The 16,180-nt window shown below is 42.5% G+C and overlaps 1 protein-coding gene across 1 annotated transcript; it reads right to left on the bottom strand.

Moving 5' to 3' along the window:
• Positions 1 to 2,586: 2,586 nt before the first annotated feature.
• Positions 2,587 to 10,082, bottom strand: amotl2b (angiomotin like 2b). Its single transcript, XM_026150090.2, has 11 exons — positions 9,932 to 10,082; positions 8,728 to 9,500; positions 8,106 to 8,274; positions 6,540 to 6,684; positions 6,352 to 6,441; positions 5,401 to 5,696; positions 5,137 to 5,312; positions 4,907 to 5,008; positions 4,587 to 4,783; positions 4,339 to 4,470; positions 2,587 to 3,930 (listed from the first exon to the last, which is right to left on the bottom strand). The coding sequence occupies exons 2-11, from the start codon at positions 9,411 to 9,413 to the stop codon at positions 3,845 to 3,847; spliced, it is 2,079 nt and encodes a 692-aa protein (XP_026005875.2). The 5' UTR covers positions 9,414 to 9,500; positions 9,932 to 10,082; the 3' UTR covers positions 2,587 to 3,844.
• Between the last annotated feature and the right edge of the window lie 6,098 nt (positions 10,083 to 16,180).

The raw sequence follows: 16,180 nt of genomic DNA, 5'->3' as shown, positions 1-16,180 counted from the left end.
AAGGAAAACATCATCTCATGTTGGAAACTATCTTGGCTATTGCACTTTGATTTTTTTTAAGCTGATCTGGAGGAATTAATTTCTAAAAATAAGCCATCCAAGGACTACAAACAAAAAACATCTTCTTGTAATGTATCATGGCTTTGTTTAACCCAAACCAATACCGTCCAGCCTTTTTGAATGCTTCCGCAATCCACAATGGCGCTGCTTTATTTTATAAATACAATACTATACAAAAGATTAGTAAGAGAGTACACATTTTAAAGCCATGCAATAGTGGTGTGTAAACACAATGGGAATAAAGAGAGGTGAGCGGAGAAGAAACACACAGTGTATCATGGGAAGTTCCCAGTAGGATAACTAAAGGATGTTTCAGGGTTTTCTCATCCAACAATAACTGTAACAAAGGAAAGCTTTAAGTAAAGACAGTGTCTGTCTTTTGAATCTAAAGTGGGCGCTGCTTCCACAGGAAAACAGCCTGATAGCTAAAGACTCTGCCTCCCATTCTACTTTTGGAAAACTGAGCAACCACAAGCCCGAATGATCTGATCCCACAGCTTCTCACACCCAACACATCCTTTTGTTTTCTTTTCTCTGTGAAGGGTTCGTGGTGCAAATGTAAATAAAGTTGCAGTCACTATTCAGCAAGTGAAACTTTATCAAATAAAAATTGTAATTAATTTTATGTGTAACTTCCTAATTCAGTTACCTTTTTTCCCCACATATTTGATATTTACAGGATGTGTTGTGGAATTGCACTTTTGTGAAACATCTTATAAAACAGATAGTAATTTTGGATTATTCAAAGGTTGCATTAAAGTCAGTGTGGTACAGATTAATGGGGGCTCCAGTGACGAATGTTGCTGGACTGAAACGGAGCAGGCTGTGGTGTTCATGGTCAATTTACAGAGTATATCTAAAGAATCGGACGGTTTGCTTAGGCTGCTGCCCCCGCGACCCGGCCTCGGATAAAGCGGATGAAGATGGATGGATGGATGGATGGATGGATGGATGGATGGATGGACGGACGGTTTCAAAAGGCTATGTTTTTTTAAAGTAATGGACACAAAAATTTTAAAATACATTGCCAAATATAAAGCTTTACATACAAAATGAACAATGTTCACATGTGCTCAGTGTGCTGTCTGGAAGCATAGCATGTGTCAATGTGAAACTTTTTGATATCAATGTGTTTAAGGTTTATGATGCTGATTAGATCAACTCATCAACCAACCCTTATAAAGCTTGTGTAAAGGTAGAATACCTTTACACAAGCTTTATAAGGGTTGCCATGACTGCCATTCGAGACCAAAGTGGGATAATGTGGAACTGTGAGGTGTTTAAGATATGATGGGCACTGGCAATTTAAGAGTTTAAGAATACTATTAGTGAAGTAAACTGCAAAACTAAATGATTTTGGGGGGTTTAACTATCCTTCAACTTTAAATGGGCAACTTGTGGACTTGTTTTTCAAAGCTGGCAGCAAAGTTGCTCCAACCCTCTCTGTGAACTCAAAACAGTCCTTTAAGGCTATCTAATGTTTCTTATTGTAATCTCACACTGACTCAGGGATGCTGAGATCAGGGCTCTGTGTGGGTCATGCCATTTGTTACACGATTCCTTGCTCTTCTCATCTCTGAAGATAGCGCTGGCTTTGGCTGTGTGCATCAAGCTGCAGAATGAATTCAGGACCAAAGAGATGCTTCTGTCATTGTATTTCCCGATGAAGGCAGATATAAAAGAAAGAACCTTGAGCTCTCATGTGCACGAAACCTTTGAACAGTATTCTGTATGTGAAAGCGAAGTAGGAACCACTCAGGATCACCAGGTGAATAAAGCAGGCATCTACTAGAACTGTGGTGATGTGTTTTAGTTTTAACAAACCAAACCATGCAGGGTGACCGCTGAAACATATGAAAGGACACTGATGACACCATAACATTCATTGTCCTTGTCGCTGTCACTCTCATTGTTCTGGCGCACTGTGAAAACCCAATGTCTGAGCTCCCGCCGCCCCAAACTGGTACAAGTCGATACTTGTGGCTCGTTTGAGCGGGTCTGTGTGTGTTCACATATGTGCGTGACCTATTTGGAAATAGACACCATATAACAGACCTCTCCTTTCTCTCATCTTCATGTCCAGTGGCCTGTCCTGAAATAGCTCATAAACACTTCTGGGCGTGAGGTATAGCTGAGGCATTGAAAGCGTGCAGGAATGTGATGCACGTTAGCAAAGGTGCACAAGAATTTTCAAATGACATTAGCAGCTAATCTGGGAGAAACCTGCCTTTGTCATGTATAAGGTTACGCGTCCTAATGAGAATGTAATCTATGCCAAGCATGCTCTCCGTGGCAAGAGGAGAACAAGAGAGCTGGCCACCCGAGAAAGTTGAACCCAAAAGAATGCAGCTCTGGTATTCATTAATGAAGAGCACTCTTCTCTGCGATGGAACGACGGTGCAGGAATGAGGAGATGGCGTAACAACGGAGAGGAGACTCATCAGAAAACAGAAAAGCGCTAACGGAGCTACCTCGGTATTTATCGTTCAGCCAATAAATGAAATGATAAACAAGTCAGACAGCTGGTAAATTATATTAGAATATTTTATTGCTTTATGAAATGTTGCATCAATTCAACTGTATTAAACCTTCATATTGTTTCGAGTTCACAGAAATGTCTGTTTGAAGTCAACACTCGGTTGGTTGTGTACAGCTTGACAAGACCGTGATTGTCGGCACATAACTTACAACAAACATACATACATAAAACTCTTTGGCGTCCCGCTCAAAGCACTATCGTATCTAAAATAACAAACATCTGTAGAAAATATATAATAACAATAATAATAATAATAATTAACCTGTTTGTTAGTTCAAAGCTCACAGTAAACAAAAAGAAAAACAACAACACAGCATTTTCAACTTTTGCCCCTAAATGGCGACCAAACCAGCTGGATCACCACATCAGGGCAAACACTCTCAAACTGTAACCACACATGCAAACATACTATGAGAAAAAAAAAAGATAAAGAGCATGAGAAACAAAGAGAAGATGAAACACCGTGATGCTGCATCCTCCCAAAATTGCAAGCTTGCAACACCAGGTCTGTGTCAGTATATGCATTTATATATTATACAGCTCCCTGTTCATGCACCTCTGAAGCTCTGTAGAACCAGCTACCCGAGACTCAAGACGTGCGAAGAGCAGGAGCGCTAAAATCAGCAGTGTTATCAGCTTAAATTAATTAATAACGGGGAGTCTTACGTAAAGATAATATCTATCTGATCGGAATTAAATTCACTTTTTTTTGTTCATTTGTTTTAAACTTCAAGAGAAGGGGTGGATCATAAAGATAACCTCTTACTAAATGTTTATCTAGAAGAGCTTGAGGCTTAAGTTAATATTTGGGGAATGTGGAAACCAGATAAGATAAATATGTAGCTTTTTAATTCATTGGTTTGGGAAGAGAAATAATAGGGATTATACAGGGTGGGAAAGCAGCATTTATATTTATATATATTTATTTATAAATATTTTGGCATACACTCTCTGAGAACACGTTGCCATGTTAGAATCCAAAATACTGTCCAAGTACCTCAGAAGATTCATCTTTTCTCACTCCACCAGGCAGACTGCCTGCAGCTGTCCAGCCGAGTGAGAGAAAGTGAGTCGGAGCACAGCTCTGTCTCTAAAATGTGAAAACAGTCCTTTTTTTTCCTCCTTTCTTTTGGTAACATTCCTGCCTCCAGTATTTAGTTCCAGTCTTGCACCTCTTCACAGATACTCAGAAATAGCTTCTTTTTTCTTTTCCGCATCCCCATTCAAAATCTCCCTCTCAGTTCTTTAAATGAAGATTTCCACTGCCTCCGAATCCAGCTCATCCAGGCCCCTGAAGGGGTTTAATAGCAACTTCTTAGGCGCTGCCTTGACTGGAGAAAAAGAAAACAAACAAAGAAGACATGGATAATTATTTAAGTGTTTTAAGGCTAAGACCAGCAGAAAGAAAAGTCCTTGATGCATTTCAGTTAGCTGTGGCTAAAGGTTAACAGACGTTTTCCACAGTCAAACAGGCCACTCTACTGAGCGTGCTCAGTCAACAAAACTACATTATTTCCTAACTGTGCACATTCCACAGGGCCCACATTATGAACCATGGCCTACACACATGGTATCTGAGTGGTTGGTTATTCCACAGCATGGTTAATCAATATGCACTTCATGAAGTCGAGGCCAAAAATGCCTTTTATGTGTACAGCTGTACTGGGGTATAACTTTGTGCAGGATTGCTGCTTTTTTTGGCTTACTGACCCATCGTTCATACATGATAAGGTGCTTACCACTGTTGAGCTTAGTTGTACTGGCTGCCTCTTTGGTTTTGGTTCCCTCCGCCTGCCTTTCTAGCGTCCCAGGTTCAGACTGAGGAGAGAGCTGACGACTGGGCAAAGTCTGATCATCTGAAAGACTCTTACCTACGAGAAAGCGTCACAGAAGATGTCAGCATGTGCACCTTTTTATTTCAAACCTTTCAGCGGTAGACAAAAATGTATGTCTTTGGATCAAAAAATGGCAAATTTGTGCTCCTCACCTCGTGTCTTAGTGTTGCTCTTTGTGGGGCTGATGGAGGGAGTGGAGGAGGCAGATCGGAGGGTTGCCCCCGCTGCATTCAGGAGGTTTTCAGGTGGACTTTGCTCGTCCTTTCGACCCTGGTCCTGGTGCAGCCGCTGGTTGAGGATTTTGATCACGGCATCTTTTTCCAAAATCTGAGCATAAAGGGCACGGATCCTGATGCAGAGCAGAAAAAACATGTCAGAAAGCTGGTAACCAAACAGTGGATGAAAAAAAAGAGGCAAATCCTGAAGGCTTGTTTGAAATCAAAAAGGGGGTTGATAAATAGTAGGTATGCACCTGTTCTCCATCTCCTGGTTCCTGTGGTCGGCGACTGGCAGGTCCTCGTTGAAGCTGTTGTTGGAGGAGTGGCAGGGCGAGTGGTTAATGATTGTGGTGTCCCTGGAACAGAAAAAGAACATTTCCTGGGTTTAATTCAAGCTTGAATGAGCTAAACTGAGCATTTGTACACATGAATTCCCAGCATTCATCAGAAGGAGAATGAGACACCAAGCTACATCCGTCTTTACCTCTGGGCAGCGGCAGTGGCAGCCACCTCCATGGCAAACTGCCTCATGGTGCTCTCTTCCAGATACTTCTGCTCCCAGCGCACCACGTCGGCTTCAAGGGCAAGGATTCGCTCCTCACGCTCCCGCAGGCGCTCTTGGAGTGAGTTCATGGTCATTCCAGGGGGCTGTGACTGCCTCTGTGATAAAGAGATAAAGTATTTGAGATAGATCCTAAAAAACAAACAAAAAACTGCCGTCATATATGACCAAGAACAAAGGCTCTACCTGTTGTGCCCTCAGACTCCTCAGCTCCTGCTCTAGTCGTGTCCTCAGCCTCATCTCCAGGCTCTCCCTCTTCTCACAGGTGGACTGGAGCTGAGCCAGCGCGCTCTGAAGCCTCTCCACCTTTTCTACATACGCCCTCTTCCTCCTCAGCTCCTCCTCGAGCTGGCGACCTCGTCCTCGAGCCACCTCCAGGGCCTCCTCGAGTCGTTTGGCCCTGAGGTTCTGCTCCTCAGCTGCGGCTCGCAGCCGCTGCAGCTCCCTCTCCATGCGCTCCCGCTCGACATTCTGCTCCTCATCTGAATCAAAAGAAAAAGTAAACACGGTCAGATGAAGAGCATTACAGGATTAGAGTCAAAGTGTGTTGGACAGAATGGAAGTGAAAGTTTTTTTTCCAAACTTTTCTCAAGTCTTTTCTGAAAAAGTACGGAAAGCTAATCCGCAATTATCCCTCCTAAAACCGAATAAGTATCCGAGTTTTTACATGGTGGCCAGTGTTCTTCATTTAGTGAAGCACTCCCGGAATGCTGAGAGCAGGAAGGGGGAGAAATCTGCCCTATCCCTTTGACCCACATAGCACAGAGAATTCCTCATCAAGGCCATGCAAACACCACAACCCCGCTTGAAAATCAAACTCACACACAGGTGGTGGTGAAGGAGGTGGTGGTGGTGGTGGGCGGACTTCATTTCTACCACTTGCACTGCTGCTCTGTGATTTAGAAGGGCTTCATTTCCTTTTGCAAGGAGGTGCATGGATTGAATTCCCTATTATGAAGCCTTCTTACCAAATAAGCTGAAGTTATGTAAGTGAAATTCCTGCATGAAACGATGCCCTTAGCAACAGAAGGGGGCCCATGGTACGCTACAATCCAGTCCAATCAAGCATGCCAATTCTAGAGGATGAAAAGGAGGAGGAGTGGAGAGGAAACTAGCCCAACGAAACGACATACTTACTTTGTTCAAGCAGCTTTGCCATGATGTTCTGGTTATGGTCGGCTGCCTTGACTTCTTTTGCAACATGGGTCCTAGCATTTTCCAGGTTTTCTGTGATGCAGCAAAGTGTAATCAATTAGAGTAATTTAAAAAAAACCTTGGACCTGCTGAAGCTGGTGTCACTGAATACTGCAGTTTGGTGTCAGTACCTCTAAGGTCTCTGTTGAAATCCTGCAGCCTCCTGGCTTCAGCCACAAGCCTCCTCCTCAGTGTCTGTTCCAAGTTCTCTCTCTTATTGCTGGCCTCCCTCAGTGTCTCATAGGCCTCTGAAATACGCTGGATCTCCTGCTCCAACTGCAATGGAAGGACGAGGGGGAGGGGGAAGATATAGGAGGGTTGGAAAAGAGGAAGAAAGGAGAAGAGAAGGAATTTTGGGTTAACCTACTTGACATGCTGAAGAGGAGCTGGAATGTTGATTCATGCTGTTATAGCACACAGATACATATATGGGTTCACATGAATGTATGTGAATAAAGCACACTCTGTGTGTGTGTGAACATGTGTGTGGTGTAATACTGAGAAGGAATTTAAGCCCGCACCACTCCCTTTGCGACTGATTTATATCTACATTCCTGAGGGCTGATAGCTTCAGTTCCAGGTGTGTGAGCACACAGGAGCATGCACACACACACACACACACACACACACACACACACACACACACACACACACACACACACACACACACACACACACACACACACACACACACACACACACACACACACACAGAACTGGGAAGGCTGCCAGCGGAGGGAAGGTGTGCATGCCTGTGCCTGGCTTGCGGAAAACGGCAAAGAGACACCCACCATTACGGCAGTCACACAGGCATGTTTACCCAGGGCTGCGGCCTGACGGAGAAAACTTTCCAACCCTGGCAATTATCATTCTTTAAGGTTGAGACAAGGCAAGGGCCATGTGACATAACTCCAGCAGAGAGCAAAAGGGATTTTTTTAAAGCATAAATTGGCTGAGATATCAAATGTCACCGAAATGGTTTCTAGCACGTTGAACGAGTAAATATCTCGTTTTAGGAGCCGGTTTGGTCTGACACTCAGTCACAAAAAGCAAAAACATGGCTGTAAACGTAGCACTGTTTTAAAAGGGAGAACATGGAAAAAGTGGTGCTGGGTACGAAAACAAAAAAGACCTTTCACTTTTTAAGGGCAGCCCGCCACTTGACTGCTGTAGACCCCCACCCAAGCACTCATTAAAAGTGTGGGGGTCGAAACCCAACTGGCTGCTGTGTGACAAGCCCCAGATTAGACTGAAAATCTATGGTCTCCGCACGCGCACACACATACACGCACACTTTTTGACCTCCACTAGGTTAGCTACACAATGAAAGGAGTGTGTAAACACAGTAGCAGGCTGTGACCTCTGTTTGTGTCTCTGTGGTGTGGAAGGAAGCAGCTGCTGATCTCATCTGTCTGCCCTGATGAGGGAGTGTGCCTGGGGTTGGATATCAGGGAAGCAACTGTTAACTGGGCTTGTGTTTCATAGACAGGTGGCTCAGATGGAGGGTGTTGTCTGGATGCTCTCCAAATTCCTTTGGGATTTTCATGACTTAATGGTGTGGTAATCCTTTCCTTTGAGTTGAATGTATTTAAAAATTAAAGATATTGAGAGAAACCTTTTTTTTAAGTACTTGTAAAATATTCTAGTTTATCTCAATTGTGGACCAGTGAGAGATGAAGCTTTTCTGTTCTTCTCACCTTTTGAATACGGCCGCTCTTCTCCCTGTGAGCCTCCAGTTCTTGTCTCAGCCTCTCGTTCTCCATCAGCAGCAGCTCCACCTGGTTGGGCTCCTCCAAGCCAGCAGGTGGCAGGCTGTTGAATGTGCCGTAGCAGGGGGGTTCTGCTGGCTGACCAGACTGGACATACCTAAGAGATACCCGCATACATTAGAGGACACTCTAGCTGAATCACACTTATACTGTAATAGAATATAAATATGAGAAAGAGCTTTTTTATATAGCATGACATCTAACGTATCACTGTGTATGAATTTATACACAGGCAGGCCAGCCGGCTCCAGTAAAGAACCTAAAAACCTGTATGTGGAACGTACTCAAACTATCCTAGGCAACGCAAGTATGCAAAACTCTCCTTTAGCAGCATGCCAAACATTACAAATACCTACAGGGCTGGACTTGTTCTCCGGTGCGGATTTCAAAGAGGAAATATGAATAAGTATTCAGACTGCGGTGTGACTCACACTAAAAGTATGTGTTTACGCATGTGAAACACAATGGTGCCACTGGGCGGGCTCTTGTGAGAAAATTTACACCGGAGTGCATGATGTAATGTTAAAGTTGCTTAAACTCCATCTGGTACCTGTGCTGCTGAGGCTGCACTGGCTCCTGGACCTGGTGAGGGATAAATCCTTGGCCCTGGATGGGGGCTGAGTACTCTGGGGGTGGGTTGCATTTGTCCATGTTTGGCCCCAGGCCCTGGTAGCATTGTGGGCTGTAGTAAGGAAGCTCAGGGTAGCTGTGAGAGGTCATCTTTATGGCTTCTGCTTTAGCCGCTGCGTCTTTCCTCTCCAGAGATATCTGCATGTGATGCTCGCTGAGAGACCGCACATGGCTGCACTTTAGCGCCATCAGATCAGCCTCTTCGTGGAAGACCCCTTCATGCAGAAGCTTTCCCTCATGGAGCTGCCAAGCCATGTACTGAGACTGAGCCTTGGCTTGCTCATAGGTTGGCAGCTTCTCCCCATGCAGCTGGTAGCCACTTTCTGAGTGATGGTAGTCTCCCTGGTGCTCCTGGCCCTGCGGTTCCTGCCTCGCAGAGAGCTGAGGGTAGAGAGGATCCTCCTGGGTGAGACTCTCCAAAGAAGATTGTGGGCTACTGCTCATGTCGCCCCCACTGCTGGGTCCACTGTTGCTTCCACTGCCTCCCCGCAGGGCCTGCTGCTGGATGGCTAATAAGGTACGGGTATCTGTGGGGTTTCCGTAGCGGAGCTGCTCCTGGATGAGCCGATGCAGGACTTTGCCAGACGACTCCTCGGTGGACAACATACTGCTTGTGAACTTAGTGATTATCTCTTTGAATCAGTTGACTTTTTCCTCAGTGAAAATATAAAAAAAAAAAAAACAGCTGTGAACCTGGAACAAAGGGGCGAGAGAGTAAAGTAGGATCAGTCTGAGGTGGCAGTGAGGTCAGACGGTAATAAAGCTGAGGCAGGCTTTCACAATAACAGCAACACTTTAAACACAAAGTTATTAAATGTGTTTATTTATTAGAAAACAGTGTGACAATGAGTCTATGTTACCAACAGCGACAAAGTGGAGATGTGGACATATTTTATCACTGCAGGCAAAAAGTGCATGCGCCAAAACTTCCACTCTCACGGTGGAGCAAAAGCGCACAAAACCACCACGTAAAACACTCCACAGCTCGACTTTCCTCTTTAATACATTGTAAGTAACTTTAAATTAAAACACAATTCCCAAAGATTCAACGAGAAGTTTTACTGTAGCGACTCTGGCGCTCAGGAGAAAACAGAAAGAAAGGGGGGAAAAGACGCTCTTCTTACCAGCTCACGCTCTCATCATAACCCAACGTTATCCTCGACTTCGAAGTAAAAATAGTTCCACTATTGGCATCAGCTTTTTTTTTTAAGTTAAACGTGTCTCATTTCCCCCCTTGAACGTGTTGCCGCGATCCTCTCTTGCTGTGAAATGATTGTGGAGAGAGCAAGCGGCGATAATAAGTAACCGAGGAGGGACTGAGGTCGGAATGCCAGGAATGCAAAACGCGAGGTCCCTCGGGGATCAAAAGCGTAAAAACCACACGGGAGGAGGGAGGAGGGAAGCTGCAGTGCGCTTTATTATTACCAACGAGGAAAGGAAGAGAAGTATAGGAAAGGAATGAGCATTTTGTTTCACTAAACTGTGAGTTACTTGATAAACAGCAGCAGTTATGAAGTGATAAACTCCTTCAGTGATGCAAAAGTATGCGAATCATTCACTTTAGTTCAATTAAAAACATACTGCACTGCATGTACTGCACCATTAACAGCATGCATAATTAACGCACATACTCAGAAGGCCACCTGAACGTATAGAAATCTATAATTATAATAATTTTATGTTTCTTGTAATCGTTGGTGATGCATGTGCAACTCTGCTTCTGAAAACAGCTGGGATGGTCTATTTAAAATAGTAAAAAGAAATCATTTGAATTGTTTAAATTGAGACTTGTTATTGCTTTTTATGTTAAATTTGTTGTCAAGCTGAATTTGATGCCAGTAGCACTTCAGAGTATGCATGTATGTTTGCCACTTTATTATATCACCTAATTATTTAACAGCACCTTTTAAGCATTCAGGAATTCCACAGAGCTCTAGTTTTGAAAATGAACTGTAACCACTCTGACTTGATTACATTTTTATTTTTTTCACTTCATAATATGCCAGATGTTCTCAATGGGTGTCAGACCCAGATTCCTGTCAGGCCAGGCTGTTTTATTAGGGAGCCATGTTGGAAAACATCCTCAGTGTCATTTGGCATTGTTTTGCTGAAATAAGCAAGGCCTGAAGACATCATCTGAGTGGAAGCACAAAAGCTATATGAACTTCATGAGTTACACCTTGATAGCATGTGATCGAACCCTTGCTTGCGGTGAGAGCTGCTTTAATTCTACGTGGCACAGATTCAACAAGGTGCTGGAAACATTCCTGAGATATTTTGGTCCATGTTGATGCACATTTGATGTGAATCTCGGGTTCCAATGAATCCCAAACGATTGAGATCTACTGATTGTGGAAGCCATTTGAGTACAGTGAAGTCACTGTCATGTTCAAGAAACACGTTTGCGATGATTTGAGCTTTGTGACATGGTGCACTGTGCTGCTGGAAGAGGTCATCAGTAGATGGGCACCCAGTGTGGTCTTCTGCTGCTGTAGCCCATCTACTTTAAGGTTTGCTGTGCTGTGAGTTCAGAGATGCTCTTCTACATATCTTGGTTGTAAGCTAATGATTGTTTGAATCACTGTTTTACCTGTTGGGTCAACAAGGCATTTTCACGCAGAGACGTGCTGCTCACTGGATATGTTCTCTTTTTCAGACCATTCCGTGTAAACCTTAGAGATGGTTGTGGGGGGAAATCCCAGTAGATCACTAGTTCCTGAAATACTCAGACCAGCCAACAGCCATGCCAGGCTCAAAGTTTTTATTTAAGCGAGACACCGTGGTGGTGGTGCAGTGGTTACCATTGTTGCTGCAATCACTGCACAAAGGTCCTGGGTTCTGATCCAGCCTGGGCCTTTCTGTGTGATGTTTGCATGTGAGCTTACTCTGTATACTGCACAGTTCAAAGATGTGCATAAGGTTAGGTTAACTGGCAACTATAGGTGTCTGTCTCTATGTGTTAGGTCTGTGACAGATTGGTAACCTGTCCATGATAAGCACCACTTTTCTCGCTGTGACAGCCCCAACCTTGAACCTGAGCTGGATAGTCAGAAGGAAATGGATGGCTGTTCAGTTCTAACATCTGAAACTTTGTGAGTTTTCTATGTTAAATTAAATTTTGGTTTCAGATGTGTTTATCTGCTTTTGACACGCGTCCCAACTGAAAAATAAATGTAGTGGTGGGGGGAGGAAGTGCTTCATCAATCTTAAATAAAAAATGCTCATCGAGGGGTCATTTGGAGGTTTGCTGTGTAAACACTGTGCATTTGCAAAAAAAAAAAAGAAAAAATAGCAGTTAATTTTTATTAATTCCTTTGCATAATTCTTGTTGGAAATTTGTAAAAGGCCTGCTGTCAAAATAAAGCTTTACCTTGAGTTTTTATTATTAACACACTGACTTTCCTACTTCTACTTTAACTTTTTACTAGACCAAAGCGTAGCTTATTGCAACTGCTTCACATGAATAATAACTAGAGCTATTTATGAAATCTTTGTGTAAAAATGAAATAGTCTAAAACATTGCACTGTGAAATACAATGAAATCTCCTAAAATTGGTCTCCTGAAAACCTTTTATGTCTGGGCTGTAGAAATCTAGGCTCCTGGTATTCACTACAGGCCACCATGGGCTGACAATTTCCTAATGTTGTAAACCTGCTCAACATTTGGCAATAAAACCCTTTCTGATTCTGATTCTGATAAAAACTCTGCTGGTGCACATGTTTTGAAGCTGTTACATGCCTTAAATGTGTGCGTGTGCCTGTGTGGTACATGTGTGGGACAGCTGTCCCCTGGAATCCCGAGTCTTTGTAGCCCCACTACTACAAACATAATGACTCGTTGTACCCAACATCGTGCAAGCAAAAGCCCGGAGGATGCCATGCAGTGGCACAGCTTTACAGTCCAAATCTGAACATTACCACTAAGACAGGCCTGAGAAAGCTGGGATAGACCTGACCACGATACAAATTTAAAATGTGTCTGTTACAGGCCTGGAGCATCCATGTTTGTTTCCTTAAAGGGATACGCTTTCCGCCTCGAGGGAGAAAGCAAATCTTTATGGCAGGCTTTATTTCTGTCAGAGCCAAAAGACAAGCCTGAGCTACTATTTATTACCTGCTAGGGCCTAACGGCTGCTATATTGAGGACTTTAGACATGACTCTGGCTTTTATTATGGGGCCTTTAAATAGCAGACATTTTAGTCATAACAGGCGATTCATATCTCCAAGCAGCAGGCGCAGAGTGCAACAGATGCTATCCTGCCTCTCTATAGTCCATATTTTCCCACCAAAATCCCCATCAAAAAGAAAAAACAATTGCAAACTGCGAGTGAATTGATGAAGAAATCTGTGCAATCATAGCACAACAGTCATGAGTAATTTACTGTCGACCAGTGTGTGGCCACTGACCTCAGGCAAATGATCTAATTAGACCTAAAAATCTATAGGTTGGATGAGTTTCTATTGATGGTCTTTGTCCTACCTCCTTAATTAAACACACACATTGCCTCATGCTGTGGACATGAGCATACATATTGGTAAAGAAGAAAAAAGAAAGAACACGCAGACATTGTGTCTCTGTGGGCGGCACTCACATGGAGCCAACTGGTCAGCAAAGTGCAACATGTTAGCATTTCCACCTTCAGATCCACACTGTGAAGCAGCATAGTCTCCACCTATTTAAAAGCCCGCTCAAGTCATTTAACACCACCTCACTACTTCCTCTGCTCCCTCCCTGTGTGTCAGCATGTGTGTGTCTGCTGGTGGACAACGCCTCTGGTCATTTTGTCCCCTATTGTAGCACACTTCCTGTGAACTTGCTGAGGAATGTGAGGCTGACCCTTTGACAATTATGGATGTTTTCAAAAAGTCATTACAGGAGATGAACATCTAAAGTGGCCTGCCACAAAAATTCCTCAGTGTCTGTCTGCCTGTAGGCGCTGAAACCCCGAACCAGACAAAACTTATATTTCATGAGTTATTCCTTGTTTGTGAAAAGAAGAGTGGCACTGAAGACTATCCGAGAACACCCAGTAAAATGAAACACAATTGTGTTGTTGCTATTTACAGTAAACTCATATTCCTCTTGTGGTTTTCGTGGAAACATGAGCACAAATGAGGCAACAGTGAGACTAGTCAAACTACCAGTTGCACAAATGAAACAGTCTGAGTCTAAATTTACTCATCTTAGGCATGTGTTAAAGAGAGTATAAAAATCTCTTTGTGAAAAGGAGAGCAGCAGGAAGGCAAACCTCTGTGGGGGAGTCCTTAAAGGTACACACACCTTTATTTTTGCTGGATAATCTAATTGCTTCATGAGCTTTTCTAAAAAGAGATAAATAAAATAAATAAATTCAAAGATTTAAACAATGTTAAAGTAAAATAAACACTGAAGAAATGATGGAAAAGCAGATCTTATAACAGAACAGTATATAGTAGTGTATTTACTTATTATAGTAACAATTTGACGCTATTTAACAGACAATTCAACCTTCAATTCATTATTTATACAGTATTAAGTCACAACAATTGCCTCCATGTTTTTTATAACATAAGGTAAAGACCCTACAGTAAAGAAACTACAACAATCACACAATTTCTATGAGCAAGAACAATGGGAAGGGAAAAACCTCCCTTTTAACAGGAAAAAGCTTTTGACAGCGGCAGGCACAGGGAGAGGCAGCCATCTACCATGACAGGTTTGGGGTGAAGAGAAAGATGGGACCAAATTAAAACTATGATGGGACAGACAGAGATAGTTTAATAATGGCTAATGATTAAATACAGTAGTGGTGTATAAACACAGAGTGAAAATTGATCAGTGAAGAAGAAACATTCAGTGGATCAAGAAACAACTTAGCATTACGAATGCATTAGACATTCAGCATCACTGATGAATGAAAGCAGTCCTACATGTTTGCTTCATATGCACATATAAAGGGCACATCCTATTTAAATCTAACTCCAAGATTCCTCAGAGTGTTACTCAAGGCCAAGGTAATGCCATCTAAAGTAGATATCTGTTTAGACACAATGTTTTTAAGATTTTTAGGAACAAGTACAATAACTTCAGTTTTATTTGAATTTGGAAGCATGAACCTAAAGGTCATCTAGGTCTTTATGGCTTAATTCATTTCTGCAGTTTAGCTAATTTATTTGTATCATCTGACTTTAGGGATAAACTTGGGTATCATCTGCATAGAAATGTAAATTTATGCAATGTTTTCTAATAGTGTTGCCTAAGAGAGGCATGTGTATTGAAACTGTGAAACTCAATGAGTAAGTTTTGCGTGTGAATTTTCATTTACATAAACAAATTGGAGTCTACTAAATAGATATGGTTTAAACCAGCGGTCCTTTTTTTGCGCCATAGACCGGTTTATGTTTGACAATATTTTCATGGACCAGCCTTTAAGGTTTCGTGGATAAATACAACAAAATAAAACCAGTACTGGTACCACAATAAAGAAGTTTTATTCATTACACATGGGAAAAGACCCAGGGAAACTGAGTTAACGATAAAAACGATGAAAAATGATAAAAACCCTGAAAACTATACATTTCACACCCGATCCTCAACTCTCGTGGCCCAGTACCAAACGACTCACAGACCCGTACCGGTCCGTGGCTTGGGGGTTGGAGACCGCTGGTTTAAACCACTGCAATGCAGATCTTTTCAATGGTGTGATCTAATCTTTAAATTGAATATTGTGGTTACCAGTCACTAGTGCTGCACTGAGGTCTAGCAGGACAAGCACAGAGATGAGTCCACAGTCAGAGGCATTGGCAAGTTCATTCATACCCTTCAGTAATGCTGTTTCTGTGCAGCGATGAGCTCTGACTCCTGACTGAAGCTCTTGAAATAAATCATTCCTCTGCAGATGATCAGGTAACTGTATGACAGCTTCTCTTTAAAGATTTTTTTAAATCAAGAGAAGGTTAGAAATAAGTCTCTAATTAACTGGCAACCGAATCAAGTCATGACTTTGTAACTACGGTCTAGTTACTGCCACCTCAAAAGCTTGTCGTGCATAGCATGTTATTAAATATAGGTTGATTATATTAGAAATTGAAACCTTAATTAATGGTAAAAATACTTTAAGTAAATACCAATAGGTATAGTGGTTAAAATTGCTGTGGGAAACACTTAAAATGTGGGTGAGGAGACAAAGACAGGTTAAAATGTTATTTGTAAAGAATTTCACAAGTTCATAGCTAGTTAAGGTCAAAGAAGCTCTGACTGTTTGTCAGCCTGGCTACAGTGCTGAAAATAACTCTGGGCTTGTTCCTGTTTGAAAGTTCAGTTTGCTTCTCAAAACACTGTCAGTTTTGAAATTGTCATGGATACAATGAGTTTGCCACTCATGTAAACTTG

The sequence above is a fragment of the Astatotilapia calliptera genome, chromosome 18, assembly GCF_964374335.1.
Source record: "Astatotilapia calliptera chromosome 18, fAstCal68.1, whole genome shotgun sequence".
In the NCBI taxonomy this organism is placed as follows: Eukaryota; Metazoa; Chordata; class Actinopteri; order Cichliformes; family Cichlidae; genus Astatotilapia; species Astatotilapia calliptera.
Note: the sequence above shows the minus strand (reverse complement) of the source record. Positions and strands in the feature narration are given on the sequence as shown.